Here is a 27,700-nt window from a genome sequence, read left to right as displayed (position 1 = left end):
TTTTAGCACAGTTCTACACGTATGTTGATATGTTTTACCAAGTTGTGCCTGGATACATGCACTTCATAGTGCTCTTCTGGTGCCTATGGCTAGCTACTATTGAAAAACAGGATGAACGGTGATAATTCTGATGCTAGGGAAAAACACTGCTGTTTAAAGAGATTTAAACTAAAAGATTAGAATTTGCAACAGACCATTTGAAAAAGGCATAAGTGCCCTCAAATTGTCTCAAAAGCATTTTGGAACCTTGAGGGAAGGACCACTTCATTCTTTGCCTTACTGGATGTGTACACCATGCAAGTCAGGGTCACCAATGCAAACCTTCCTGCCAGTGCCAATCAGAAAGTAAAAATTCAGGAAATGCTTATGGACAGTAAAGACATTGTGTGAATGTTTTGCTCTTAATACCTAATGTTACTTCGTTTCTTGCACCGAAGATGAAAATGTAAACATAGCTGTCAGTTTTGGTCACAATGAAGATTTAATGCAGAGATTGATTTCCCGAAGGCAGACGGAGTGAGCTTTGAGTGGCATTATCAGAATGAGCACATGTCATTCCATATACAAACAGAAGAAGAGCAATATGAGTTATGATGGTACACTAACATTGGCACGTCAGTTCTCCCATTCTAATGGAAAGCAGGAAATGAAAATCCAACCTAGAAAGTTCCACAAGCATCCCATCACTAAAAAAAAGGCATTTGCTTTGTTCAAATGGTCCTTTTCACTCAGAAGAATTCTTTCACCTCACTGAAGCACTACCCTAAAAATTTTTACAACATCTCACAGGCCTTGGACAATGTCTGAAAGAATATGATGCTGCCCTATGGTACCATTTTAGATTCCTCGAAGATAAAAATGAAACTATTGTTTAAACATTTAGGACTGTACCTAATTTGAACAGGTTTTCAAGGGCACAACAGGAAGTGGTTCGAAGCCAACCTGTTCCGGTTGTGTTTTCAAAACTTGTCAAGTTTATTTTAACTGCGCAAAGAAACTTCCTGTGTGACATGATTCAAACAAGCCTCAAACAGTGGCCGGCACAGTCCTTGCACAGGCACATGACAAATCTGGCAGGGCGAATAACAAGCAAGCGTTCATCTGATGCCTCTGCGCTCAAAGCATGTGCAGTGACAACAAGCTGTGCGAGCCAAGGCATATTCACATTGGAGAGAGGCAGGCAATGAATGCAAAAGCAGGCCCCCCATACCTGACAGGGCGACGATGCTGGGGGCAAGCCACTGCTGTTCACCACAGCCTTGGTTCGGTGGTTGGCCAAGCTGTCTGCTGCAGAGCGCAGTGCATTGTTGCCTCCCCCAGAAGAGGCAGACGACTCAGAGGAGAGCATCGAAACGTTGTCCGAGAAGGCAGAGTCATTGTCTGGACTATCGGTCCTGGGGGCTCCATTTGCAGATACGATGCCATCCTGCAAGTGTAGCCAGAGACAAGCGGGAAAACAAGAGGTCACCATGCACTTGCTGCTGATCAGCTGAGAAACTAAGCTCTTAAGCAGTCACCAATAGGCTAGAGCTTGCATGTAAAGTAAAAAAAAAATGGCATATGAATGTCGGTACTTGTGGATTTTTTTGTAATTGTTTTCTTTCCCCACATGTATTTGTGACTTTTTCCTTCGGTTTTGCATCACTTTACATCACTTCACCTTAGTCTCCTAGTTCCGCTTTGCTAGCTGTTCTCATTCTTCCATGTGTTTTTTTCCCATTTAAATGCTGTGGACGGGAAATGACATTAATACATTAAATTCCCTTCCATTTGCAGTTCTATTCACTCCCATCTATCACTTTCATTATTGGCAATGAATGCATCCCTGCCATTGTTTTATGCAAAGAGCGAAAACTCAATATTCACAGCTCATATAATATGGGCTGGCTTGTTTCAAGTAATCCACTGCAGATGGCTCACTTTTGCATGATTTTGAATGGATGCTAAGGACAAAAGTTGGCCTGTAATGATAAATTACCGCATCTTAATGGCAAAGACGCTACTTTCACTCAAAAAGGAGTTTTGTAAGCTAGAAAAGGCCAACAAATAAAATACAGGTGTTGTCATTACGGGCCAAATTCACAAGATAACCGTGGTGCATTGATGCAGTTTTTTTTTGGGGTGTATTACAGAGACTATAGGCTACATAATCACTCAATTCAAAATGGTAGTCACAGAGTCCTTTTCGGAGCAGACGTCATGGTGAAATAAGTATTCGTTATCGGTCAGTGCTGGCCCTGTGTTCTGTGCTCTCATCCATCATTTCTCTACTGCTCGGTGCCTCTAAATATAGTTTCTGAAGTTCACCCAAGCTGTTTTCCTAGTTTGCGTCTTCTCATTTAGGCAATGCTTACCGCTGCTGCTACCTCTGTAGTGTAGCATCCATTTTCCCAGTGCCACCATTATTGTTCAGCAAGGCTCGTTTTTGAATCTTAGTGCAAAAATGGACATGGGACAAGCTTGAAGAAGGATAACGAGCAGACACCGCTGACTACCTACTGCTTCTCCCGTGTCCTTTTTTGCACTGTAATGTTCAAAATACATGCCAACAGTTTGTTCTGTTGATGCTCCTTTGCTGTTTGCACAGACAACGTGGTGCAGCGGTTCTTATTCACAAATGGGCTGCCCCGTGCCTTGCCCACATGACTAAGAGAGGGAAAACGGCAACACCAAATAGACTTTCCATCTATACCCTTTCCATCTATACCAAATGGGCTAGCTAGTTGACAGTGATCTTAATTGAAAATACCAATGGAACATTTGAAGACATATGTGTCTTGCATGAAAAGAAATGATTACAAGTAGCACAAATGACAAATATAGTATGCATGATGCTGTCAGGATTGAGCCAACCAGCCCAGATGAAAGCATTATTTTACCATTTGCCGACGTGAACTGGTTTGAAACAAAATTAAGTCTGGTCCATTTGTTCCTTTTGTTTCGACTGCATTCCTGAAATTCATTCGGCAGCTATTTTCTATGCACATGCATAAACCCTTGCCTGAAAAGGTCCCAAGTCCAGCTTGGTCCGACCGCCCCCACTGGAAGTGCTGGTGCGACAGTGGCTCGAAGGCTGCTGGCCCATGGTCGCCACCGTGCTAAAAGGCGACGACAGTGCCAGGCTGGCTGGAATGCCCACTGCAGCAGCGGACACGGTGGTGGTTGCAGCGGGCGGTGCAAGGTTGAGCGACACCGGGCTGGTGCTGGCATTGTGGCCCGGGTAGGAACGCGAGTTCAGTCCCTTCTGGTTGATCTCACGTTCAAACTGGGTCTCCAGTGCACACAACTCGCCCAAGATTGCATCCAACTCAACATCCTGGCTCTCTGAGGGGGCCACCACAGAGTGAAGAGAAAGAAAAAGAGGGCTTGTCAGTTTGGAGTATTGTCTGGAAACTTTCAACAATGCAGGCTGAACAACACACTAAGTACAGGAGAGGAATAAAGTTCACAAATCTGCACAGCTGACTTCCCACGAAACACATAACTTCTATAAAACGTCTTCAAACAACTCCAAACGTCTAGCAACGTCTAACTCTAGATTGAAACATTTAAAAACATCTGAGCAATGGATGTTTATCCACAAACGTTTTAAAAACCTACTGACAAAAGAGGTGTATTCACGAATGTTTTAAAAACATTACTGACAAAATAAGTTTATTCACAAACACCTTAAAAACTTCTCTAAATATATGTTTTCCATGCAGCGTTTTGAAGCTTTGTCTGACGAGAAGTTTACTCAGGAACATTTTAGCGAAGTCTTTTTAACAGCAATCGGAAAAGTAACATAACTTTTCCAATTAGCGGAGTGATCGACGCCTAGGCGCCATCTACCAGAGAAATTACGATGCACGTCTACCCATTCTACATTGTCAAGTTACACCCCCTCAAGATGTGTTTCAAACAGAATTTGCTTCGCTTGGGGGGGTCAAAGTGGGCCTAGAATTCGGCTTGCGGTGCGATATGGTAATGCTTCAATTAGTAATTGCATGTATAAAATGTTTACGTATTATTTAATTGCGGTTTTATTTCTATACCAATACCCATAGGGTTTTATTTGCCTACCAAATTAGGTACGCAAAGGTACGCAACTGTCCCAGGATGGGTGCCCCTTGTAGGAGTTTACATAGAGGAACAAATGTATACATTATTGATGGCACTACAAGTTTCAATGCAAGATGTGCTGTTTACTAGTTGCAGCCAGAGATGGCGCTGTGACCTTAGGGTGATAGCGGACCCCACGAAATTTCGTTACGTGACAAGTAGTTGCTGCCACAGATGGCGGTGTGATATCGGAGTGGTAGCAGACCCCACGTACAAAATCTCAAAACGTAATGAGTAAGAAGAGGTAATGCTCTTAAAAGCATGAGAACTAAACCTAATGAGATCCCACTGGTTGTTTTTAGAGGATAGCATACTCATCTTGAGTCTATAGGCTTCATATAAGCAGCCATTTCCAAACAATAAAAATGTCTAAATATGTTCTTAACGATTTCATGCGAAGAAGTTTTCAAGATCTTTTTTGGCGGAGCATTAGCAGGCATATAACACCTCTTTTTGCCTCATTGTCTGCAGAACATATACTTTTGTAGACGTTTGTTACACGTTGCATAGCCCTTCTTGTGTTTCGTGGGTTAGTAATTTAAACATTGCAGAATGCTTATGCTTGTGTGATAAAGAATGGTGCACGGAGAAAGAAAAAAATTGTTAAGAACCATGCAAGATATTGGTACAAACTGCCCCGTGTCTCCTAATGCCTTTCTGTGAGTGCTTAACACTTCGCAGAGCAGCAAGACATGTGTCCCACTTGCTTCAAGAGCTGGCAAATGCAAAAAGGGTGCACCTAGATACCATATCTTTGCGTGCTGAATACTACCAATCAACCATTCAACGTGTTTTTATCTTTCCCTTATAGGCTTCCTTGGTGTTTTGTGTGTTTTTACAGGCGCCGTACAGTTTGACGAGCCATCTTAGCGGGAAAAAAATAGTTAAAAAATAGTTGAGCCTTTGAGCCTTTCCATCAGTAAACTGCCTCATAATATTTCTTCAAGCAATTTTCAATTTTAATGCAAGTTGTCATGTAGTATCCGAAAGACTGGTATGGATACGTACCACATTTGAGGCGTTATTGTGAAGTCATTGGTACAAAGTTGCACCCCTTTTTCTACAAAACCAGTGGTTCAAACTGCTTGAAAATGATTTCATTCGATTGCTAGAGTGAAATTTTTGCCATTTGTATGCATGTGAGACATGTACACAGCTTGTGCCTTATAAAGGATCAACATAAGCCTCTGATTGTACAAAGCACCTCCCACAGAACTGATTCAGTGCTTTAAGAAGCAGCTCATTTTGCAGGGCTAAAATGATAGCAGTTGTCTGGAAAATTCAGGACTATATTTATTTCTTAATTATCTGAATTAGTTACCACACATAAAAAAATTAGGTTTTAAATTGAACGAGAACATGTTGTGTCACAAGGCAACCCAATAAACCCCAAATCTTCTGTCACTTTTCTCATTCACGCTGTGAACAAAGCAATGTTATTGACCACAAGTGTAAATAAAAATGTGTGCGGTCTCAGCAGCTGCTTCCGCAGCCTCACACTCAGTGGATGGCTGGAGCAGAGCCCATGCTAGTACTATCAGCTTGCTTGTCTCCACTTTTCAGCACCGGGTTCAATGAACGGGGAAAACATGTAGAATAAAGATACGTGGTTAAATAGTGCGCAGTTTGGTCTTCTAATACGGCTAAACTTTCATAGTAAAGCTTTTCAGGCATCGTCAAAGGTATCCTTGTTCGATCCATTTCATAGTCTTTAAAATGCGCAGACAAACTTTACACTGCATCTTTTTTTTTCCTTTCTTTTCTAACTTGTGTGAAATACACTTTCGCAGCCATGCTATATGTTCTGATTTACAAGCACCTTACGTGTGCACAGCCACTCATGTTGTAGCAGTTTATTTTTTAAATGATGTTGCTGTCTTTGATATTTACCAGCATTTTCACATTTACTGCCACCTGTATTATCTGCTTCACCCACCAAAATGCTAAGTTGGTGATATGCTATGATGTAATTAAATAAATAAATAATCAACCAGGCTAACTCAAGAAATAAGAAAATGTGCTGGAGTTCACTAAGTGTGAGTGAGAGATATAACTCATACTGCAATCGCACAAATTGGATGAGTACATGTTTAAACTTTGGTTCAAATTACATAAAAGACCCAGATATCCTCAGAGAAAAACCACAGAATTTCTTTTGATTACTGCCAATGATACTGCAGTAACCTAAGCAACATGAAAATATTAAAATTAAGAAATGAGGGGAAGTCCTGAAGGACTGTATGCGCAGCTTTTGTCAAAATTTGCTAGACAACACAGTCATGCTCAGAGTCGGTATGCTGCCACTGCCACCACTAGCCAGTTATACAGCATTGCGGAACTTCTACTCTGCACCTTCTTTTGCGGCTGACACCAGAGAACTATGGCAGCAAGCGCCCTATGAAGTCACATTGTCTCCTGCCTCACAGAAGCAGCCAGTCAGTGCAACTACTTCGCTTCATGTGGTACTAGAGCTTCAGTTGGGAAAACCATACAACATGGTGTCACGCAAAAAGCCAGCATGCACCAGCTTGGTTCTTAGTATCGTTTCTAATCGAGCTGTCCTACAGCATGAACTTGAGGAGAAGAAGAAGAAGAAGAAGAAAAAGGCACAAAGCAGGCAGAATGTCATGGCATCAGGATTCTTCATCGCACAAATAACGAGTAAAAGTGTGATCACTTTGGCGTAGCGCACACTCATCGGTTCAAAAGTGGCATGCTGATATTAGCTATTTCGAAACTTTCATTTTTGTTCTGTAGGCCATGTAGTATGGATTGTTTTGCACCACCACAATCAATATCTTTGTCCTCATTTCCTCCAGAGCCAAGGACTTCCGTGGTGTTACAGGAGGCCCCACAGTACCCTCGAACCCAAGTCAGTATATTTCTGATGAAGGCTGTACATGCTGAATGCTGGTACAAGGCAGAGGGCAATTAGACACCACACTTCCTATCATACATCTCCATTACCGCACGCAGAGAGAAGGCAAGGGCAGGTACTCTGTGCACTTGCTGAAGTTGCATAACCAGCAATGCACCAAGATTTTTGTTGAGCAAGAACTCACATCTGAGAATAACAAAACCGTCAAACCGATTTATCTTTCTTCTGTTTCCAGCATTAAATGAGAACCCTGTCCCTTAATTCATGATGGGCGCAGTGGGTGCAGTGGGTACAGAGCTGTGGAGGAACCAAGATGTTCCACAAGGATATATATTTTCTGAACAAGCTGAAGCAGACCTTCCAGGTTGACCATGGAAAAGCGGTAGCCATCTAGCCGTGGGGTGGAAGCCAAAGCTGAATCTGGTGCTGTACCATGCCCCGCACGGCCAGTTCGAACATTGGCGGCACTGTCCACCCCATCGATGCCCTGAAAGTACACAAGGGAGGTGGATGTCAGGTACACTGCGACGTGGAGCTATGCACCAACCCAGCCCCGTTTAGGCGACAAAGCAAAGGTCTGGTACTAAAGAGTATGGACCAATAAAAAATCTGAGCACAGAAGGAATGAGGTGAAGCCCCTATTACTGTGCTTCTTCTCTACTGGTATGGAACAAAAGCACGCACAAACAATCTTCCTGAAACACAAACAACACACTTGGCCAATTAGGGCAGAAGAGAACATGCATGTAGTAATGCCAACTTCTGCACAAACAAGCTATTATTACTGGCTTGGGGTAAGACTAGAAAATGCAATTTACACAATTTTTTATGCTGACAGATAATAAAGCCAAGGTCATATGGCAGGGCCTCAATAAGTTTTGCAAATGCCTGCTTTCAATACTCTGATGTACTACTTTTTGTACTGCCATTACATGAACAATAAAAAGTAATGCAAAGTCCAGATACTAATCTCTCAGTCTAGTCTCAGTCTACCTGATCATTAGGTGTTCCAAGATTACAATTCATTTTTACCATAAATACAGTTTGGATAACCCAGAAAATCCTGTAGCAAGAAAATACAAGCAGCAACACCCTTCTTGAGATTCCTCGTGATTACACCCAGTGGCCATGAATCGCTCATCACTTGCATGAGCAACACTATTTCAACAGGAATTGCTCAAGCAGGAAATCAGCACTGTCCTGAGCACTGTTGAGATCAGAGAATGAGAACTGTCACTTGCTTTGCGTGCTGTCTAGACAGCCTGCATCAGGGAAGTAAAGTGTGGCGAAGAGATTATAACCCTCTGTGGTACCCTCATGATACGGCGAGGAGTGCTTGCGCAAAATCATTGACTTAAAGCTTAGAGAAGTGTTGGAACCTGTTTAAAGTGATTACTTTTGCTCTTCTGAGCACTGTTGATGTCATTAAAGCATTGCAGCTGTCTGTAGTGGACGTCATGGCCGTCATGGCACCAGATAGATTATGTGACCCGAAAAGACTGATGCTGCCACATTAGTGCGCCTCGTACTATTCTGTCTGCAAAGTGACAACACGCAAACGAAAGGCACTACCAATGGCTGCATGCAAGAACATGGAGACAGAAGTTGCACACAGGAGTGCAGTTACCGCTTTTGATCTCGAGTCAGCACACTGACTCCATACCCTTCACAAAGCAGTCTTGTGCAGTAACTTTAAAAGCACAGACTCAAGCTCTCATGGCCATTCACAGCCTTTCCAACAGGTGGGGTCGTCATTACCACGAAGGATGATAAACTAAGCCTCCTATTCAAAGCTAATGGTATGGTGGTGCCATCTGTCGATATTGTAAAAAAAACAACAACAGGTTTCGTATTTCTTAATTTTCCTGAATTCACCGAAAGATTCGCATGGTGGCATGCACATAAAAGAAATCATGTAATGATGCCCACGTTTCAAGGGTGCAGATGGGGAAGGTGGTCAAGGCTTTCTTTCCCAAATTTCTCAGCAAAGCAGTCATTATTATATGGAGAAAAAAAAAATGTGTTCATAGCACTACTCTCAGGGCAGCACATCTTCCTGTTCTCTTGGTATTTAACATCAAGGTCCCTCAAAGCTTCACTGCACGAAGTTTGTAAAACCATGACAACAGCTGAAGCTGGGAGTAACACAGCGGAACAGGGTACGACTCATGAAATATAACTGTACATAGAAGTTTTCATTCCACGACCAGAGCATTAACTTTTAATCCCACCAGTTGCCAGACTCCTCACACATTTCTTGCTTCCCTAAATGACCTACATTTGGAGCTCTGCACAGTTCAATGAAGGGCACAAAGCTCTTCATTTAATAAATTGCTTTTCATCATTATCACCATCTGCTATCTTCCAAAACCCAACCAGTGGAGACAGTTGCATCAGGTTTCAGAGTGAGTAAAGCAATCCATCCTAAACTAACCACCTCGGCCGTTCCCCGATTTGGTCGTACAAGTAGCGCAGCCAAGACAACCACGGATGTGGGTGTCGTGCTGCCAACTGCATATGTCACCAACCGCCTTCGCGGATCACGCAACGCGAGACGGGCGTGTCCGGCAGTTCACAGTCCTCGAAGGCCGGCCCTGCTTCTGTCACCGCCATCATCTGTGCGTTTGCATCGCGAGACCACGCTGACAGCATCTGGCTTCGATAATCGTGGCCATGATGGGCGTGCGCCTCTTCTCGTGGCTAATGGTCGAGAAACGTGCCAGAGACCCCAACCGACAGGCCAGATGAGGTCGTCAAGTACGCCGGGTGGCTTGCGACGTTTTCCAGTCCGCCAGACAGGGCCTCCGCAGCCCATAAGTAGCCGCAGAGTGCTCGCCAAAACCCCTTTCTATGCAATGAAAACGTTTTTCAGCTGAACGAATTTCAGCAGGCTGCAGCTTTGACTTTTGCGAAGATCGCTGCGCCAAACTACAGACTCCATATCTGCAGGTAGAGCAGATATGCCTGCGTAGCTGGCTTGTATCTTAGGCGGTAGCCGAATGTACTCGCGAAGTGTTCGACGAAGCACCTGTATTTGAAGTGCCACTCGGCAGGCATTGAACGGGAAAGAAAAGGTCAGCATCCAAATGGTGGCCATGACTTCAGATCATGTGCAAGACACAGAAAAAGCTCATGCTTAACTCTAATAGTTAAACAGCAGAAATTCATCCAGGGTAGTTAGAAAAGAAGATGGCAATCACAATTGTAATTAGTATATAGCTGGGAAGAAGGTCAAAGTCACGGCTTAATTGTTGCGCCTCCTGCGCACGGTTTCGGAGTAACGCACGGCCGACACGACACGGAGAGCTACACCAGATGACACGGCAAAGAATCTGCGCAGAAGCAAAAAAGAAATTATACACGCCTGCGATCGAGTAAGCGACCGCGTTTGGCTCCTTGGGAGGAAACTCAGGATGGCAGTGGCATGCGGTTGGATATACTAGACCTAAAAAACAGGCGTGTCCCTGTGACCTATGCGTTTGTTCGCGTCTTGTACTACTAGTTGTTGCGCCTTTTTCTACAGGCGGGTAAGGCAGTTAAGACCATTCTCACCGACTTGCAGCATCGCGCACAAACAATGTGATCGCCACCGCCATATTGGAAGTCAGAATACTGACAACGTGACCGTTCGTATAGGCCTTAAAGTTTCCGGCAGTCCAACAGCAGTGCTCTTGCGGGAACAGCCCTGGGCACCACGAGCAACTTACAGGTGCCACAGCAGACAGATGCGGTCAGTCGGACGGCTGCATTTGTCAGGATCAGTCGACGTGCGGATTTCAACAAGAGTTTGCCGTGGGCGCTCTTTAGAACTGTTTATTCAGTCTACTTCGAATCGATAAAACAAGGATGAGCGGGTGGTTCCGGGCAAAATTGCCAGTTTACACGCATAAGAACCGGGCCCATATTGATAACGGACAAGAGAGCCTGGAGCGTGGGTTGGACAGCTATATACTATATACACGCAGTGTGAGAGGTCAGAATTAATTGCCTCTTATGCTTCAGCTCTGCTGTTCCCAAGTCACCGTGCAGGATGGCGTCGCATATTCCTTTCCGGTGCTCGGCGCTTTTCTCGGGTGACAAAATAAGGGGCTGCGCATCGCTAAAGCAGCGCGCGCGCTAAAGACGAGCGCGGAAATCCGCAAGTCGAAAATCGCTTGTCAACAGAAGTTCCGCTTCTCAGTTTTTTGTTTGTTTGTTTTACAAGCAAATGCAGCTGCGTTCAGCATTAGAAACGTCCCACGCAGAGGCAGCACGCCGTACGGAAGCGAGAGCAGGGCAGATACCTCGCCGACCAGCTGCAGCGCGGCGGGCGCCCCACGGCACCCTTTCCCTTCACGGGCCTCCGGGCGTCGTAAACGTCAGGCGCCACACTCCGGGGAGTGCGGCAGGGTGCTCCCGGTATTTACCGACGCCCGTATCCGGCGTACACTTTCGACAACAGCGACCCCGCTATCTCGCTCAACTGGACGACGGCCGCCGGGCGTCTCACGCCGCGAAGCAACGCCGTCGTGGCGATGCTGCAGTCGGACTTGGCCGGCACCTAGACGCAACGGAAGTCGCGAGTTGGGGCTGGCCAGCATTCGCGCTGACAGTAAAGTTACACAAACGGTATGCGTGTACCGAAGCCGGGAAGGCTTAAGAGGTCGCCATGATTAGAGATGGCGCTGCACGCGGGAAATAAAGGAAGCGGGAATGAAAGGAACAGGAGAGGCGGATTATGACGCTCAGGGGAATGAAGTGGCGACGCTCTTCATTGCTGCTCAGATCGCCCGCATGCAGAAGGTTACAACCACTAAGGGTTACAACCACTAAGGTGACAACCACTAAAGCGCACTAAGGGTGACCCACTGAGCGAAGAGCACCGTCTACGCCATTGTTGCGGAAAGGGGGGGGGGGGGGGAAGCAACTTCACCACAGTCAGCACTGTCCGCACGGCCAGGAAGCAGCACCGAAAACGAGATCCTTGTGTTCGACACGAGGCCGCACTTCAACATAGGCGAAATCATCACGCAGCTTTCCACTACGGCGTCTCTCGTACGCCTCAAGAGCGCCTTTTTCGCGTGAAAACTAAGCGATAAAAAAAATTTCACCGGGGCACCTAATTCCATTGTGTGTTGGCATGCGACAGCATTAGCAGCTCTTGACGCCTTTAACGGAAGTGACGTCACTGCCTGTCTGCAGTGACCTCACATCCCTCCAGCCAATGGGCGAACGTTATGACAGACAACGTATTTGGCCAGATGGGGCTCTAATGCTATCGAATTAAAACCAAGTTTTCTTTGAGCACAGCTATATATAGGTTCATCCACACACTACCTGGTCAACCACCCTGCCTTTTCTTCCTTTTTTCCGTTCTTTGTGCAACAGCAAAAACAGCACACACGGTGCTTTTTTTTAATAAGCGTCGTGTTCACACGACGGACGGAATCGTCCTTTATATGTGCGTGCCGGACGTCACATGATGTCACTTCACGCACGAGGTGTTGCGACGATTCGTTTGCTTCTGGGACACATGACAGCCGAACGGGAAGTTTCGAAGGCGCGCTTTTAAGGCGAAAGACGCAACGCCAGCGAAACGACACGTGCGGCGGCAGCCACGCGAAGCGAACGAGGCGCCATGAAGGGGCCCCGAGCACCGGGCACCTACGTATATTTAGCAGCACCAGATGACGCGCGCGGCACGCGCACCCCGAGCGAACTTGTATGGAGACACGCGACGGGCTGCGAGAAGAGCTTCCCGGCACGGCTATCTATAGGCCACCATAAGGGCGCAGTCATCGACGGAAGCCCCTTCGATACACTCCCAAATTCGCAGGCAGCACTCTTCGACGATCTTCCACCACCGCAAGACTCTACCTCCAAGGCGCACCTTGTCCAAACTGCTATGCCGTCTGAATGGCACGAGACTTGCTCCTGGCCCTGCTCCGTCAGAGCCTCAGCCATCTCAACACGGGCTCGCTTTGCCACGGCTGCGCACAATGCTATCTGCTGCGGGGCCAGCGTACCCTCTGGCCAACGTGGAAACGACACCGCCATCTGGCCGGCTATCCGAATCAGACTATAGAACTAACCGGATCACATCGTGTCTAGCAAGCTCCCTAGAAGGCCAAGGTATAAAAACTCCGCGCTCTGGACAAGACTTGGGGTAGGGAACTTGGGGTGGATGGATCGATTAGGTCGACAAGAGGATGGACGCGTCCCCTTTGAAGCGGGGTGGTTCCGGGTGACACAGTGCTCAGTGTTTGTTTTACTGCGTTAGAAGTAGTGTTCGCTTACCCCCAAAATCCGTGATGCGTGCGTGCGTGTTTGCGCGCGTGCACGCGCATGTGTGTGTGTGTGTGTGTGTGTGTGTGTGTGTGTGTGTGTGTGTGTGTGTGTGTGTGTGTGTGTGTGTGTGTGTGTGTGTGTGTGTGTGTGTGTGTGTGTGTGTGTGTGTGTGTGTGTGTGTGTGTGTGTGTGTGTAAAGCCTCTGCCTTGCGGAAGCCCCGTCCGGAGGAAGTATTCTAGAGTAGGAGCACTTCTGGGCACCCATCTCCACCCTCACAAGTCCTGCAACCGCCCTTCAACATCACCCAAAATGTCCACCCTCAGAAGGCCTCCAACCAACTACCACCAACACCTACCTCCAGAATTCCAACCACCATCACACACTTATACCCTCCTGAAGACTTTCACCCACCAACCCGCTTTCCCACTCCAGAATAATAATTGGTTCTGGGGGAAAGGAAATGGCGCAGTATCTGTCTCATATATCGTTGGACACCTGAACCGCGCCGTAAGGGAAGGGATAAAGGAGGGAGTGAAAGAAGAAATGAAGAATGAGGTGCCGTAGTGGAGGGCTCCGGAATAATTTGGACCACCTGGGGATCTTTAACGTGCACTGACATCGCACAGCACACGGGCGCCTTAGCGTTTTTCCTCCATAAAAGCGCAGCCGCCGCGGTCGGGTTCGAACCCGGGAACTCCGGATGCAGCGGTGACACGAAAAAGCGACGGTAAATTCCAATTTCCAGACGCATTGGGGTGGCGATAATTGTAAAAGCGAAATGTAATTTGTCGCATCACATCACATGATCGCCCAATCATTTTTTTTTATGTGAAATCATTGTATGTCCCATTAGTACAAAAGCTGGCGTCCGTCGCCGTCCATGGCACGAAATTCCTAAGTGACGTCACCATGGCCTCGCACGGCGTAAGCCGTACACAGTAAAAAATTTCCAAAGGTGCGGGGAATTCAACAAAGGACTCTCAGATTGCGAGGCGAGCACGCAACCCATTGGCCATAAAACTGCGTTACTTCTTGGCGAATAAAGGTGAACATAGTGTGCGCGTTTCCTTACGACTCTATGCTAATGAATAGGTGTGTGATTAGAAAGAACAAAATCTTTAATGAATCTCGCCACAGAGCTCACGTTGAGACAGTGCTTTCGCAATCAAAGCATGTAACAGGTTTTAAGTACCCTGCGTATCTTTTTACCAACTTTTAACCATTTCTTAGATCTTGAAAATTACTACCTTGATGTTTACCCATTTTTATATTCAGCTTTCAAAACTATAATTCTTGAGAAAAACAGCCAGGTCTCTTTATGATGGCTGCGCCCCCATTGACCGAAACTTTCCGCTGCGGCTGATCGCCCGCCCAGGACTACGCGGTCAGACCACCGCCCACCAGCCTGTAGTTTTTGCTGGGACCCGGAAAGCGGGACGGCACAGCCAAATAAGAAGAAAAGAAAGAAAAGACGGCCACGCAAAGAGCCTCGGTTGGAGCAGCTCTGTGTTGGAGCAGACGGGCCCGACGACACACGCCGAAAACAAGGCGCCACGCACGATAGCCGCAATGGCCAGCAGTCGCTGAACACGAGGACAATTAATGGACGCGGCAGCGCCAAGGCGAGCTCCGTCTCCTTCCCCGGCCTCATGGTGGCAGCAGGGAGGGGGACGTATCTCTGCTCCGCGGCAGCGGCTGGGTTCAGATGTCACACAGCCGGCATCTGCTGCGACCGCGCCAGACGAAAGATCGGAAACCAACCGGGAAAAGCGAAAGCGAAAAACGACACAGAAGGGCGAGGTCGAGAAAGGGCGACCACCCCCTAGTTTCCGATGGCCCGGAACCGCCAGGCAAAAAGAATGAAGGACATAGATGCACAAAAATGGTCCGACGTGGAGAAGAGGAAAGACGGCCGCCGCCTCGGGGGGACGCACGACACGCGACCGCCGTCTAGGCCGCGCGTGCTTGCGCGACTCGCCGGCGTGGCTCGGTGCCCCTGACCCTGCAGAGCCCCTCTCGGGGCGCCAGTCTTCAGCTGCTGCTTGCTGCTCGCAGGAGCTGCGCCCCCCTCTCGCTAGCGGGGGCGCCGCCCTGTCGCCCGCTTCAACTGCTGCCTGCGCTGCTGTCCCGAAATAAAGCACAGACCCCGGAGAGAGACATCTGCTCAGCGGAGCGCGGGGCTCCGTCCTCCGCACCTCGGTGCAGGCAACGCCCGTCCGCCGTGTAGCGACCGACTTCAAGGGGACAAACTGAGGTCTGGCCCGCATAGGTAAAATATCGCATTCTAACGACAATGACGCTTTCTCTGAACACGAAGCTTCTATAAGCTATAGGAAAGGTAAAAAAAAAAAACAGAGCAGTACAGTAGCTCCAAAGCCGAGGATCCTTGAGGCCACTAGGTATACGCCGCCATTCACTTCCTAATGATGATCTCGGAGTACCCTCCGGTGCAGACGTCACGAGTTCCAATCGAGTGGCGGGAGAATTTTCAAATTACACGTTGCCGGCAATAAATGAGTCCTTCGCTGACGAAAAAACATCAGATGCGACCAAGAACCGAGCACAGACACGGGAACACAAGCCTCGAGATGAGCCTTGTAACCGCAGAGGGATACTCGTGACCACAGAAGGCATACGGGCCTGCTGTTCACGCATCGTGAGCAAAAAAGAGGTAATAACAACAATAAAATAATAATAAGCACACAACATCGCCTGTGTCCATTGTACGAACCAAAAGACAACAAACCAGTTGATCTTTTCGCGTCCGCCCATCCGAAAAAAAAAAACAACGTTTATAATTGATACTTCGAGGACGCACTCCTTAAATCTTGTGGGCACGTTTCCCAGCACAGGTGGTGCCTCCTTTCCGGCTCCTTTCACTCATTCACACTCGCCGTCTGCGGTGGTGGCCGGCAGCACGGTCAAAAACCATACAAAATCCGAGAATATCAAGAGGAACCCAGGAACAGGGATGAGACAACACTTGCCCCGTGCCTGCAGGCGCGCGCTGCCAATGTGAAACAGACGAAAACACGCAGGTGTCCGAATCGTTTCTCCTGTGCCAAGAGTGTTCGCGAGCGAGCTCTGTTCAAGGTGAGCTATGCATCTGCGAGATAGCACTAAATTAATTCGTCCCACTGAGTGGGAAGCAAACTGTAGTGCGTCGACTGTTCTTCAACGCTGATCCCAGAGGCCAGGCAGGCTACATCGCCGTTCGCTTCAAAACGCGGATCACGGAGTCCTTTTCGATGTAGACGTCACGCGTTTCGATTGAGAGGAGGCAGAAGTTTTAAATACAACTTTCTCAATAATAAACGCGCCCTTTGCTGCCGGACAAACAAGGTATCTAGAAGGAACCACTGAATCTAATTTTTCCAAGCACAAAAATTAGATGGAGTAGTCCTGAGTGTCGTGGCGACAGAGATTGGACGAGCCGCCGACTAGAGGTCGACCGGAAACCAGGAAAAAAACGCTCCACCGGGCGTCAGGCGGCGCGGCGCTCGCTCCATGGCTGTCCACTGACAATGCGACTTATCAATATCGGGCCCTCTAGGACGACCTCGCTCGAGCGGAGAGGCGGCGGGTTCCACGAGCACCATTGCGTTAGAGCATTTTCCAGTCGATTAACGCCCCGTTGCCTTGATGCCTAAGCAGATTGTCGAGACACGCCGTTTTGAGAACAGCTGCAACGCAACGCGCGCACAGCTCGCGCCTCAGCGCTCTTAGTGAAAAGCGTTTAATCAAATGCCTGCTCCCCACTCGGAGCAGCTTCGCGCACTGCGGAGGGCAGCGCGTTTTCGCTTGCCAGCTGAGCCTTTTTTTTTTTCCTGCAAGCTGCATACAACGAGGCAAGACCGGAGTTTGTTTGTGTTCATACTTTCAAGACCTATACTACACTTACAGACATTACAGAGGGGAGTGGTTATAAATAAATGCTAGAACAATCGATTAACAGAAAACTGGAGCAACACACTCATACGTACTTGTGGAGGTGCTAATTACATAACATCATTAAAGCGCTGTTGAATTCGACATGATCTGTGATCGCATAAGCTTGTGCGGAAGGCGGTTCCACGCTTGTGACGACTTCAAACGAAACTGAGTGTGAAAAACGATTGGGTTTACACAATATAATTCCGACTATTTGAGTATGCTCTAACCGGGAGGAGATGAACTGAGGGGGCAGAGCGAGTTCACCGTGGAACAAAGTAGTTTAAGGCGATATGATATGCAAGGGGTGGCAGGTCAATTAAGGCTTGCTTTCATGGCATTTACGTTCGCACTTGAGTTATAATTAGAGTATGAAGAGAATATAATTGCCCTCTGTAATTCCTGACGAATATGTATCGCAACTGCAGCCATGGGCACTCCTTTTTCTAGTCCCCTTTTGTTGCTGTTCTCCTTCAACACTGCTTCTCGGTGCGGCCGCTACTGGACGCTGCGGTTTTGCGTACAGATCTGCGAAACGCGTGCGTGAGAATGTAGGCCATGCAGTCATCGCCGTAAGAATTACATTTTTAGATGTGTAAAGGCTTGAGTTGTACACTTAATCGGCGACATCAATTAATGGGATTCGTTTACAGCGTGTGAAATATTAGGATTGAGTAGGAAAATGGCCTCTGTCAGGTCGCTGCACGTAGCATATTTCTTACTATGCCCAAGCTGCCCAGTTGAACTGGTTGCAAACGTAAAAGGTACAAAAGCCTCACAAAAAAATATCGAAACTAAAGATTAAATTAAAAAAAAAAACTGCATGTACTGAAATTGGAAGCACCGGTAACTTATGCGACAACCTTAGAGAAACTGGACTTCACTCCTTTGAACTTTCTATCTCCTGCATTCCGTTTCCCCTTTCTCTACTTATGCCTCACGGCACACTCCCCCCCCCCCCCCCCCCCCAAGAGAAATACAAAAAGTTATTCTTTTTAACAAGGAGTCGTTACTCCGTTTCATTTTGATGCTCACTAATACAGAGAATAAAGAAATGCATGATTACACTGTTTCTTTGCAGACTGCAGTTCATGACTAGAGCGGACATGACAACCACACTCGGATAGACGAGCGTTTACATTTGTACCAAAGCAGTCAGCTTCAAGTGCTTTGAAAGGATAATATAAACGACGTTTCGTGCACTTCTACCCTCTACAATTCCGACCGCCACAGCATTCGATTCGAAAAGTGTCTTTCTCCGTACAACTGAATACATTCATGCTCACTTTCGAGAAGACGCGTCGTCTCTCCGCCGGGCAATAACAACCGCCACGCTCCGCTGCAGTGAGCAAGCAACATATCCAAGCAATGCGGACACGCCGCACGCAGAACGAGGCCGCTTTCACCCCCCCCTTACAGCATAACTACCCAGCCAGCCAGCGTCCCACCATCGGCGACAAGTTTTCTTGGCGTAAACTGACCACAAGCGCCTGGCAAAGTGCGCGCCATGTAGCGGTTCGGTTTTCTCCTCCCCCGCAGTCGTCACCGGCCTTGGCGACCCCGGCTTCGCATCACTCGGGCAAGACGCCAAAGGCCGCCGCCGCCGCCACTGATCAGTGCTCGTCTTGGAAACAAATAACAAACCCGCGGAGTGGGGGGAAGCTCGATAGGGCCGTTCGTGTTTGACTGACACCCGATTTTACTCCATTCTTGCGCCCCGAGCGAATTTTATACATATAGGCGTAAACCCGATTTTTACCCGAATTGGGCTTTCTAGAATGTAGTTTACCCAGTACACAAAGCATGATGTCTCCGAAAGAAAATTAGCGGATTGGTCAAATGTTTAGGGGAATCCCCCTAGGTGGAGTAGACTTGTAATAAGGGAGTAATCACTCATTGGCATCCACCCAAGCGCAGCCATACGGCAACAAAGGAAATCTATGCAGCTTTTTCAGAAACTTCGTAGGTAAAGAAAAATTCGTCCTGGTCCGGGGTTCCAACCCGGGACCACCGCCTCACCATAGCAGTCGCTCTAACAACTGAGCTAAGTGGGACTGCAAGCTTATGGTAGGGCGAGAGCAAATTGATCAATAACTCAAAGCGGGAACAGTGTTGGTCAAATGTTTAGGGGAATCCCCCAATGGGTTGGGTGTATGCCAATGAGTAATTACTGCCTTATTAAAGTTAGCACATGTATGAAGTTTGCTCCACAGAGGCGTTCTTAGTTACCTGTTTATTTGAAACCTCTCTTAACGCTTGTTATGTATGACGCGGCTTAGTTAGTTCTAAATGTCCGGTTAGAAGTGACAGGCTAAAACACGGGTACTAACCGAAAGTCTTGTTGGCATCACTCTATCAAACGCCACCCCCGCTAACGACGTCCTGCTCCACGGTTCTCGTGCGCCTTAAATGGCTGATGGCGACTGAATGCTTACGCAGTGCGCTAAGCCAGCCAGATTCCGCAGGAACACGGTAGTGCTGAGCAGGAGTTGGCAATGCACGGAAAGGAAATTCTGTAATAAGCGTAAGTGATAAATGTACCTTATTTGGTAAATTATTTAGTGCAGATTGCCGTTTCGATATATTTTGCGCAAATAATTAGCAAGAAATAAAGGATTTATAGTCATTTTCCTGCACTTGTCTTCTCCTTTAGTAAAATGTCCTTCGCTGCAAAAAAATAAACAGCCCCGAAAACCTTAATTCTGAAACCTTTTGCTGAATAACTAGAAATTTATCTGAAGCAAAAAAGAAACGCCTGATTTTTAGCCCCGAATTACGCAAAAAAAAAAATAAAACCAGGAGACGACGAGCCTTACATATATATGCCGTGAACCCAGGAAACAAAACCAAGACAGCGAGCTGCGCAAAACATCCACATTAAAAACAAGCAAACCAACGCGCAGCCTGGCGCCCCACTCAGCTTCCGAAGCACAAGCACGAAATTTCCTCAAACGTTATCTGACTCAACGTTCTGCCGCAACTCTTGACTGAACAGCAGTTCCGCCATACAGAGAATAACAATCGGTCTTGCATGTTTATTACTGTATGCAAAGTAACCAAAAGCAGCAGATCCAGGTCACACCTGCTGCGGGACTAGGACCTCTGCCACTGATCAATCTCAATCAATCCTCTCTAATGCCATCACCCCGCCCGACTTGCTGTCTCAACCCTGGCTACGTTTCAGTTATCCATTCTCCTCGCTGCATGTCCCACCCACTCAAGTCCATTTCCTACTATTGATTGCCAACAAAGTTTTCTCCATCAGCAGTGAAAAGGAGCTCGTAGGCAGCGACTAATTACAGCTAATCGGTCCGCAATTCTGAGCAGCCTCAGCTGAACAGTCCAGTGACAGTACGGCACACAGCGGTTGTGCGATCAAGCTTGGCCCATTAGAGAGCCGCGACTCGTCGGGTCGGGCCTCCTTCGAAGATCACATGTGGAGGAGAGGGGGGGGGGGGGGGGGCGTCTTCCTGCTGCGCGGGAAGTCGTCAATCAATGCCGAGGCAGTCGTGGCCCATGAATAACGCGCGCGCTGCCTTCGCTCTTGGCACCGATCAAGGCGAGTCACACATCGCCGGGGCGGCGACTTCGGAGAAGAGCGGCCGACGCTGCGCCTCTCTGCAACGCGACGGGGCCAGACCTAGAGCCGAAACTCCCAGCCCGACGTGTATACAGCCATGGAAACGCTGACCTGAGAGCGACGACCGAAGACCACCGGTGACACGCATACCTTGCAGCCACGAGACCACGAGTCACCAGCAACGACATGCATGCGCAGGAGATCGCTGCCTGCGTACAACGGCCTTGAGGTGGTAACGTCTATGAAGGCCCACTTGCGAAACCAAGCGACCGGAGCGAAATGTAGTTAACAATGAATATTTTCGAGACCAGAAACCGCTCGCGGACGGACCTTGTAGAATCATAGAGGCGCGCTTGTCTGCCCTCGTGGCATATGAGTTGTCGTCGCAGTGGCAAGTGCTTTGGCGACTGGTGGCCCACGAAGCCAGGCGACCGCTTTCACTACAACCCGGAGAAACGAATCAACTTTCAGTGACAGCTACAACCGGCCGCCCGTTACCTGTTCCTCTCGACATCTGCAGAAGTAACCGCAAAGCAGACGCAGCCAGAAAGGAAAGAACCGCTAGAGTAAGCGGAAAGTGACTGCGGACGAAAGACTTTCTCTGCAGCAAAGAGGAAGAGGTTAAATAGGAAGTCCTGACGCGCTCAGAAGTCAAGCAGGCTGTGAAATTTCACCCCACTAAAGTTATCCCACTTCCGGCACCCCCGGGCCTCGCGCCCTACTTGCTCAGTGACCGCGCGACAAACTAGAGGGTCGGTCGGCCACAGACGCCGTCTTTTAAAAGGGCCACTCTTTCGCACATGTCCAGCTCGCCGGCGCTGTACAAAGCATGAAAGATACCGCGTGAAGATGGGAGAAACTGAGAAGCGGCGGAGGAAGTGTCAGTGGAGTCGGTTGCCATGGTTACGCACCGCCGGCCCGCTCTTTGACGCCTTCCTTTTCGTTCTTCCAACCTCGTGGAATGGCCCGCGCCTGCCTCCGTCTTGGCCTGCTGCCAGCAGTATGTGAGGGTTACGCCTCAGATCGCACGGCACAAGAGGGGGCAAAATACCCTGCGTGCGTATACGCACGCAAACACGAACCAATGCATGCGTGCAGACAAGCGCCCTGGACAGAAGCCCCTCCTTTACGTCCAAGCGTGCTTGTCATCCTCGGCGACACCCAGCAGAGGCCGGCGAATGCTGAGGCGTGACGTCACTCGAACTATCCACGAAGAGGATGGGAAAATGCTACAGCATTACGCCGGCTCAGGTGGGAGGACGGGGAGAGGCTCGCTCCTTTCGTGTTCCGCGCGGGGAGCGAGGCGGCAGCCGCACGAGCAGCGGCGGTCAGTGAACCCGGGCCGACCGTGAGCGTCCCCGGGGTTCGCTCCTGCCGCTCGGCCACCCTTTCGACCGCCGTGGCGGAAATGCGTCCTCTCTGCTCCCGCAGAAACGGCCAGGAGACACGACAGTGCATGGAACATGACTTCACGTGTTGCCGACACGAGTCTCGATAGGGTAATGCCGAAGACTTATTTTTGGAATCTTCGGGCATACTAAGGTCTGGGGAAAATTTCCGGCTCGTCAGCGCAGGCACAAGATCGGGCCACGTTGACTGGTCAGCATGCAATGGCGTAACGCATGCATGACGTCATTGCAGCGCGCAACGCAGAGGTGTCCAAACGCATTGACGTCACGCGCACTCCACGAGGGAAGGTGAGTAATAATGAATCAACGATACTATAATCGCCACCGAAAACAGCTGTCGCTTAATCTCGCGCTACACACTGGCAACCGTCACGCAGGGTTTTTTTTTTTTTGTTACCATGATGTCAGCCTGAGATATGTTGACGAGCTTATTGTGATCCTAAAGCACGTGCACCTCTCTCCCCTTTCCCTGGCACTCACATAAGCGCGACTGACATGACTGATGGCTGTCTTACACTTTCTTTCGTTCTCAGCGGCCAGCACACTGGCCATTTTTATCTGTACTCACCTATGGGGCAGAAACGTGGAGGCTAACGAAAAGAGTTCACCTTAAGTTAAGGACAACACAGTGAGCTATGTAAAGAAAAATAATAAGTGTAACGTTAAGAGACCGGAAGCGGGCAGAGCAGGTGAGGGAAAAAAGCGGGTTAATGACGTCCTAGTCGAAACCAAGAGGAAGAAATTGGCTTCAGCAGGGCATGTAATGCGAAGGAAAGGCAACCGACGGTCCTTAAGTGTAACAGAGTGGATTCCAAGAGTAGGCAAGCGTAGCAGGGGCGGCAGAAGGTTAGGTGGGCGGATGAGATTAAGAAGTTAGCGGCGATACGGTGGGCGTAGCTGTCAAAAGGCAATGTTTAATTGGAGAGACATCGGAGAGGCCTTTGCCCAGCAGTGGGTGTAGTTAGGCTGTTGATAATGATGATGAATTACAATGCACACCCATTACAAACTTTCCTGACGCGACGCAAATATACCGAGCCGGTAATTCGGAATTGCTTCGGAGGCTACAATGCCCACATCGCGCCAAGTGCTGCGCCGGCGGCGACGAGCGCGTTCAAAGAGACTCCTCAGACCATAATCGGAGGGAAACGGGTTAGGTTAGGTAGTGAAGAAAATGAAAGGAGCGAACCGAAGATCATGCTTTTCCGGACGGTCATTCAATTAGCAGCAATTCAGGATGAAAAGACGAGAATATGCTCGTACAAACCTGTGCACGTGCCCTCCTTCGCTGCCCCGCGCCCATCCGGCTGTCGCCCACCATACGAGAGCGCGAAAATCAGGCCCACTCGAAATCCTTGCGGAGGAACACCTTCCGCGGAAGACTCGGCTGAGCTGCGCATGCGCAGTAGTAGGCGATGCAGCCGTCCCGCAGTCACGCGGGGAGGACCCGCCGTCGCTTGATGGGGCGCAATTAGCGGCGCGAAACAACGCTCCCCAAGGAGCGCAATTGGATCGAGGAAGCGGAGACCAGCAGGAATTGCGCAATGCGCACGCGCCAAGCCCACACGCGTTCCTCCGGCGCTGCCACCAAATGACCGCATCTCGGCGTGCTCCTCCGCGTCCGGCTGCATGCAGATGTCTCCCATTACTTGGTCGAAGCTTTCGAAATCTTCCGACGGCTCTGCTTTAGGCTGGCAGGGGCCGAACTGCGGGGTAGCCAGCCTGCACAAGCCTCTGGGTCGTCTTGCGCGTTGTGTTCGAACGGCGCGGGAGGTTCCGCTTCAGAGGCGTGCGCACAAAAATGAGGCCTTGCGCGCCCAACCCACGAAGTAAAGCAAATAATTCGTACTCGTTCACTCCCCGAAAAGGGGTGCAAGGGTGGCTTCTACACCCGCACAATTGCGTGGGGTAGTTCCACCCTTTTCCCCGGTTGCATTGCAGTTGCACTGGCCAACTGTTGCATGCACACTGACTGCTCTGAAAGACGCTGGCCATTCTGTGGCGCGTGCATTTTCGAAGGGAAGCTGAACAGGAGGAGGAAGAGGAAAGTAACAGTGAGCTTCTCTTCCTGAGTGGAGCCCTCGGTCTAGGGCTCTACCACTAAATATGCATCCGTAATTAAGATATCAGTTATGATGCCCGGATGGGTGCAGACTGCTCCAAAAGCGTCGCCGGAGGAGGACAGGCGCAGTTTCTCGACCCTCTTCCTGTTTACTCTCTCTGTAGCAGAAGGTAGCTGCCCGGCTGTGCCACCTTCTGGCCCCTGACGGGAGGAGAAGCGCAGCATCCAAAGCGAGGAATACAGCGGCGCATTAAAGGAGCAACACCCAGACAAGGGCGGGGCACCCGTCCAAGAATTACGCGTCCACTTGACACTCAGCTCGACACGCGCAAGGCGGCGGCCCGCAACCGGGGCTGATCCAAGCGGGGGTCGAGAGCAAGGCCGCAACCGCGCTTCCGGCCGCGGCTCACACTCTGGACAGCTGCCAAGGGCGAGGCCACGCGTCGAGTCCAACTCGCCCGCAACACAGGCGGGCTTTGCACGGGAGACGGCTACACGCCCTGCGATGCGCGCCGCCTCAATGCTCGTGTCCCTGGCAGCGCCTGCGTCCACGGCTTACGTGGATGCAGCCACACACACTTCTACACACTTGTCTAGAGCTGCTGCCGCTCGCTGCTCCACACACATTTCCGAGGAAGGAGAGGTAAGCGTGTACGCAGGACAAGGCGTACCGAGCCGTGTGGATACCTCCAATGATGCCCGCACACTCATCGAGAGACAAGTGTGCGGATACAAGCACGGAGAAGGGAACAAAAATATATAAAACAATTGACAGGACGACCGTGAAACATGCTGCGAGAAAGCTGAACCGGCAAAACTTGAAGACCGACTTAGATGGGTTCATAGTTTCGGAAGGATTAGCGCTTGTCCCGTGTCCTTATCTTTCGTGTTGTGTATTTCGTATGCGCCATGAAGCCTGAAATAGCACTTGGATTTACGCTCGACTATTATTTTGATTCTTTTACCTTAACAGATGTCTTCAATATAAGCCGAGGCTTCACACACGCGACAGAATTTTTCTGGAGGCCGAAGGTGAGGTGCAGAGGCGGTGTGTGTGTGTGGGCAGCTCCCTAGCTGTGGTGAGGAGGTAGCTGGAGGGTAGCTCACTTTCCCACTCCCGTCTTTAAATTTGATTTCACCGTTGCTTTTCGTTCCGCTGTTGCGTAGGGGCTTCACACAGAAGACGCCAGCATTTTCTCCAAGCGCCACTCGTACTGCAACGGCAGTAAAAAAAAAATCGATTCGGGAAAGCTAGACGGGTGAAACACGTCGCGACATCACCAAGTTATCGGCACAGATCGCGGTCAGCTGATATCTGCTCCAGTTGGTCGACGCAGACTGCGACGCGGACGCGCATGCTGCAAGGCACGCTCCGGACACTGACAACTAGCAGCACCACGTATGAACGTCGACAGGAGGCTCACCACAGAGGCGCATGCACATCGCACGGACAGCGGCTCAGCGAGTGCACGTGTAGAGGCAGCTGTTACCGACAGTACGCCTGCTATGAAGCTATAACGCCAAGCCCAGCCAAAACAAAACGTGAAACGATTCGTTTCGGGCGCGCCCCTTTGTCAGCGGCTTCCCTAGCTGTACACGAAGCGATGCGGCAGCACCCCGCGCACAATCCGCGCCCGTTTTTGTGCAGCCGGAAAAGCTGCGATACCAAGATGGGAAAGGCAGAAGAAGAGAAGCTCCGCAACGGCGCCGCCCTCCCGGACAGTTAAGTGAAGCGTGCGCACGCGCAAATCAGCGCCAGATGACAGCACAGACCGGAAGACGCGGCCGCCCTCCTCGCATTCATTCGCCGCACAGAGGCCGCGACGACGCCCCCTCCATGCATGAGAAGGTGACGCAAACTCTCGGAGCAAAACGTCCTCCTATGTCGGTCACGGGCTGGGACGTGTTATGTTCCTTTCCTTTCTTTAGTTCCAACATAGTTTGTGCCCTATCTTGATCGTCCGCCTGTCCCTGCACCGGGAGGATGAGTGACCGCCTGCAGGCCGGCTGGACCGCCAGGGGCGCGCGCATGCAGGCACACTTGACACGTCGAGCAGCATGCGAAGGAGAGAGAAGCGGCCGGGGTGTTTACGATGCAGCCGGAGAGCAGGCGCCGGCGTCGTAATGGCGGCACGCCCGCAGGCCGCGGGGTGTCGCCGGCGGCGGGCTGGGGCAGTGTATCACTGGGGCACCTCTGCTGGGAGCCGGCGAGGGTTCGTCACTGCCCGTCGGAAAGCGAAGACGGCGCTCACTTCCGACTTTGTCGACACCCTTTCACTAACTTCGGCAAAAAGAACACTTCTTTGTGTAGCGGTGCTCCTCCCGCTGTCTCCTGCTCTGTTGAGTAACGCCGGTCACAAAAATGGTTTCAGCGGCATTGGTTACCACTCAGGGGGATAGGCCACGACGTCCCCGACCGGTCGCACTCGTTCCCATGCGAACTTAGTGTGCCTCGATGCCTGCGCCTCTCCCTATATGCACAGCATTCGCAAGAGCAGCCGCTACCCATTCCAGAATGGGCAGCCGGGATCCGAGAGACAACTTTACGGGACGAACCGCTAGGATAAAACAGGGGATGCCGCAGAGCACGACCTGCGAATTTGCCAGGCACGCGAAGAAAACCCCGCTGGCTCAGCCCCCCGCCAAGGAAAGGATGTCGTTTGTGTCGGCCGAACAAACGCTCCCTTCGCGCCGCCGAGAGCAACACCGGGACCCCACTCGAAGGCGTGACGTTTCCGCCGAGTGATGCGCGCCCGGCACAGCCGTGCGAAGGCGAGTTATCCCACCAGGCTCCACAACTAGCATTCAACGACCCAATTCGCCCCTAGTTTCCTCGCTTCTTGTTCTAGCGAGCGAATAGCTCGTCAACGGACACTGGCTGCTATGCCATTTTGTGTCGCAACCAAAGCGCATGCGCATATGTATACACATTAAGGCAATATAAGTCTATAACTAAGGGTATATCTTTGCTTTGCTTTGGTTTGGTTTGGTCATTGGGGTTTAACGTCTCAAAGGGGCTCAGGCTATGATGAACGCCGTAGTGAATTTCGACGATACGGGGTTCTTCTTTAACATGGACTGACATCGCACAGCACACGAGCCTCTAGAATTTCGCCTCCATCGAAATTCGACCGCTGCGGCCGGGAACAAACCCGCGTCTTTCGGGTCAACAGCCGAGCGCCATAACCACTGAGCCACCGCGGCGGCTTTAATGTATATGTATGTGGTATACGGTAGCGAAACTTCCGCAGGAGCTCATGGGTCCAAAAGAACACGGTAGCTCGTAAGTCCAAAACATGGTAGCTCATGAAGGCCTAGTGCCACGTCTACAGGAGTGCTGGCACTTCCGCAGGAAAAAATATAAACAGAAAATGACATCATTTCCGGACAAACAAAACAAGGGTAAACGTTACAGCCAAGTGTGCGTGGTCGTTTAGCGGGAATAAAATAAACGCCCTACCGTCTTGAAATC

At 49.7% G+C, this 27,700-nt stretch overlaps 1 protein-coding gene across 13 annotated transcripts in view; it reads right to left on the bottom strand.

The window, feature by feature from the left end:
* The window catches only part of LOC144126208 (uncharacterized), a 140,629-nt gene that overhangs the window by 23,815 nt on the left and 89,114 nt on the right, over window positions 1-27,700 (bottom strand). For 7 of the 13 annotated variants that reach the window (XM_077660223.1, XM_077660221.1, XM_077660228.1 and 4 more), the window contains 3 exons: window positions 7,337-7,469; window positions 3,002-3,324; window positions 1,211-1,426 (listed from right to left, as the gene is read on the bottom strand). In XM_077660223.1, the coding sequence (XP_077516349.1) occupies window positions 1,211-1,426; window positions 3,002-3,324; window positions 7,337-7,469 (672 nt within the window). The remainder of the gene's footprint in view (window positions 1-1,210; window positions 1,427-3,001; window positions 3,325-7,336; window positions 7,470-27,700) is intronic. The other 6 variants (XM_077660229.1, XM_077660231.1, XM_077660232.1 and 3 more) reach the window with 1 other exon arrangement.

Source organism: Amblyomma americanum, chromosome 3 (assembly GCF_052857255.1).
Source record: "Amblyomma americanum isolate KBUSLIRL-KWMA chromosome 3, ASM5285725v1, whole genome shotgun sequence".
NCBI lineage: Eukaryota > Metazoa > Arthropoda > Arachnida > Ixodida > Ixodidae > Amblyomma > Amblyomma americanum.
Note: the sequence above shows the minus strand (reverse complement) of the source record. Positions and strands in the feature narration are given on the sequence as shown.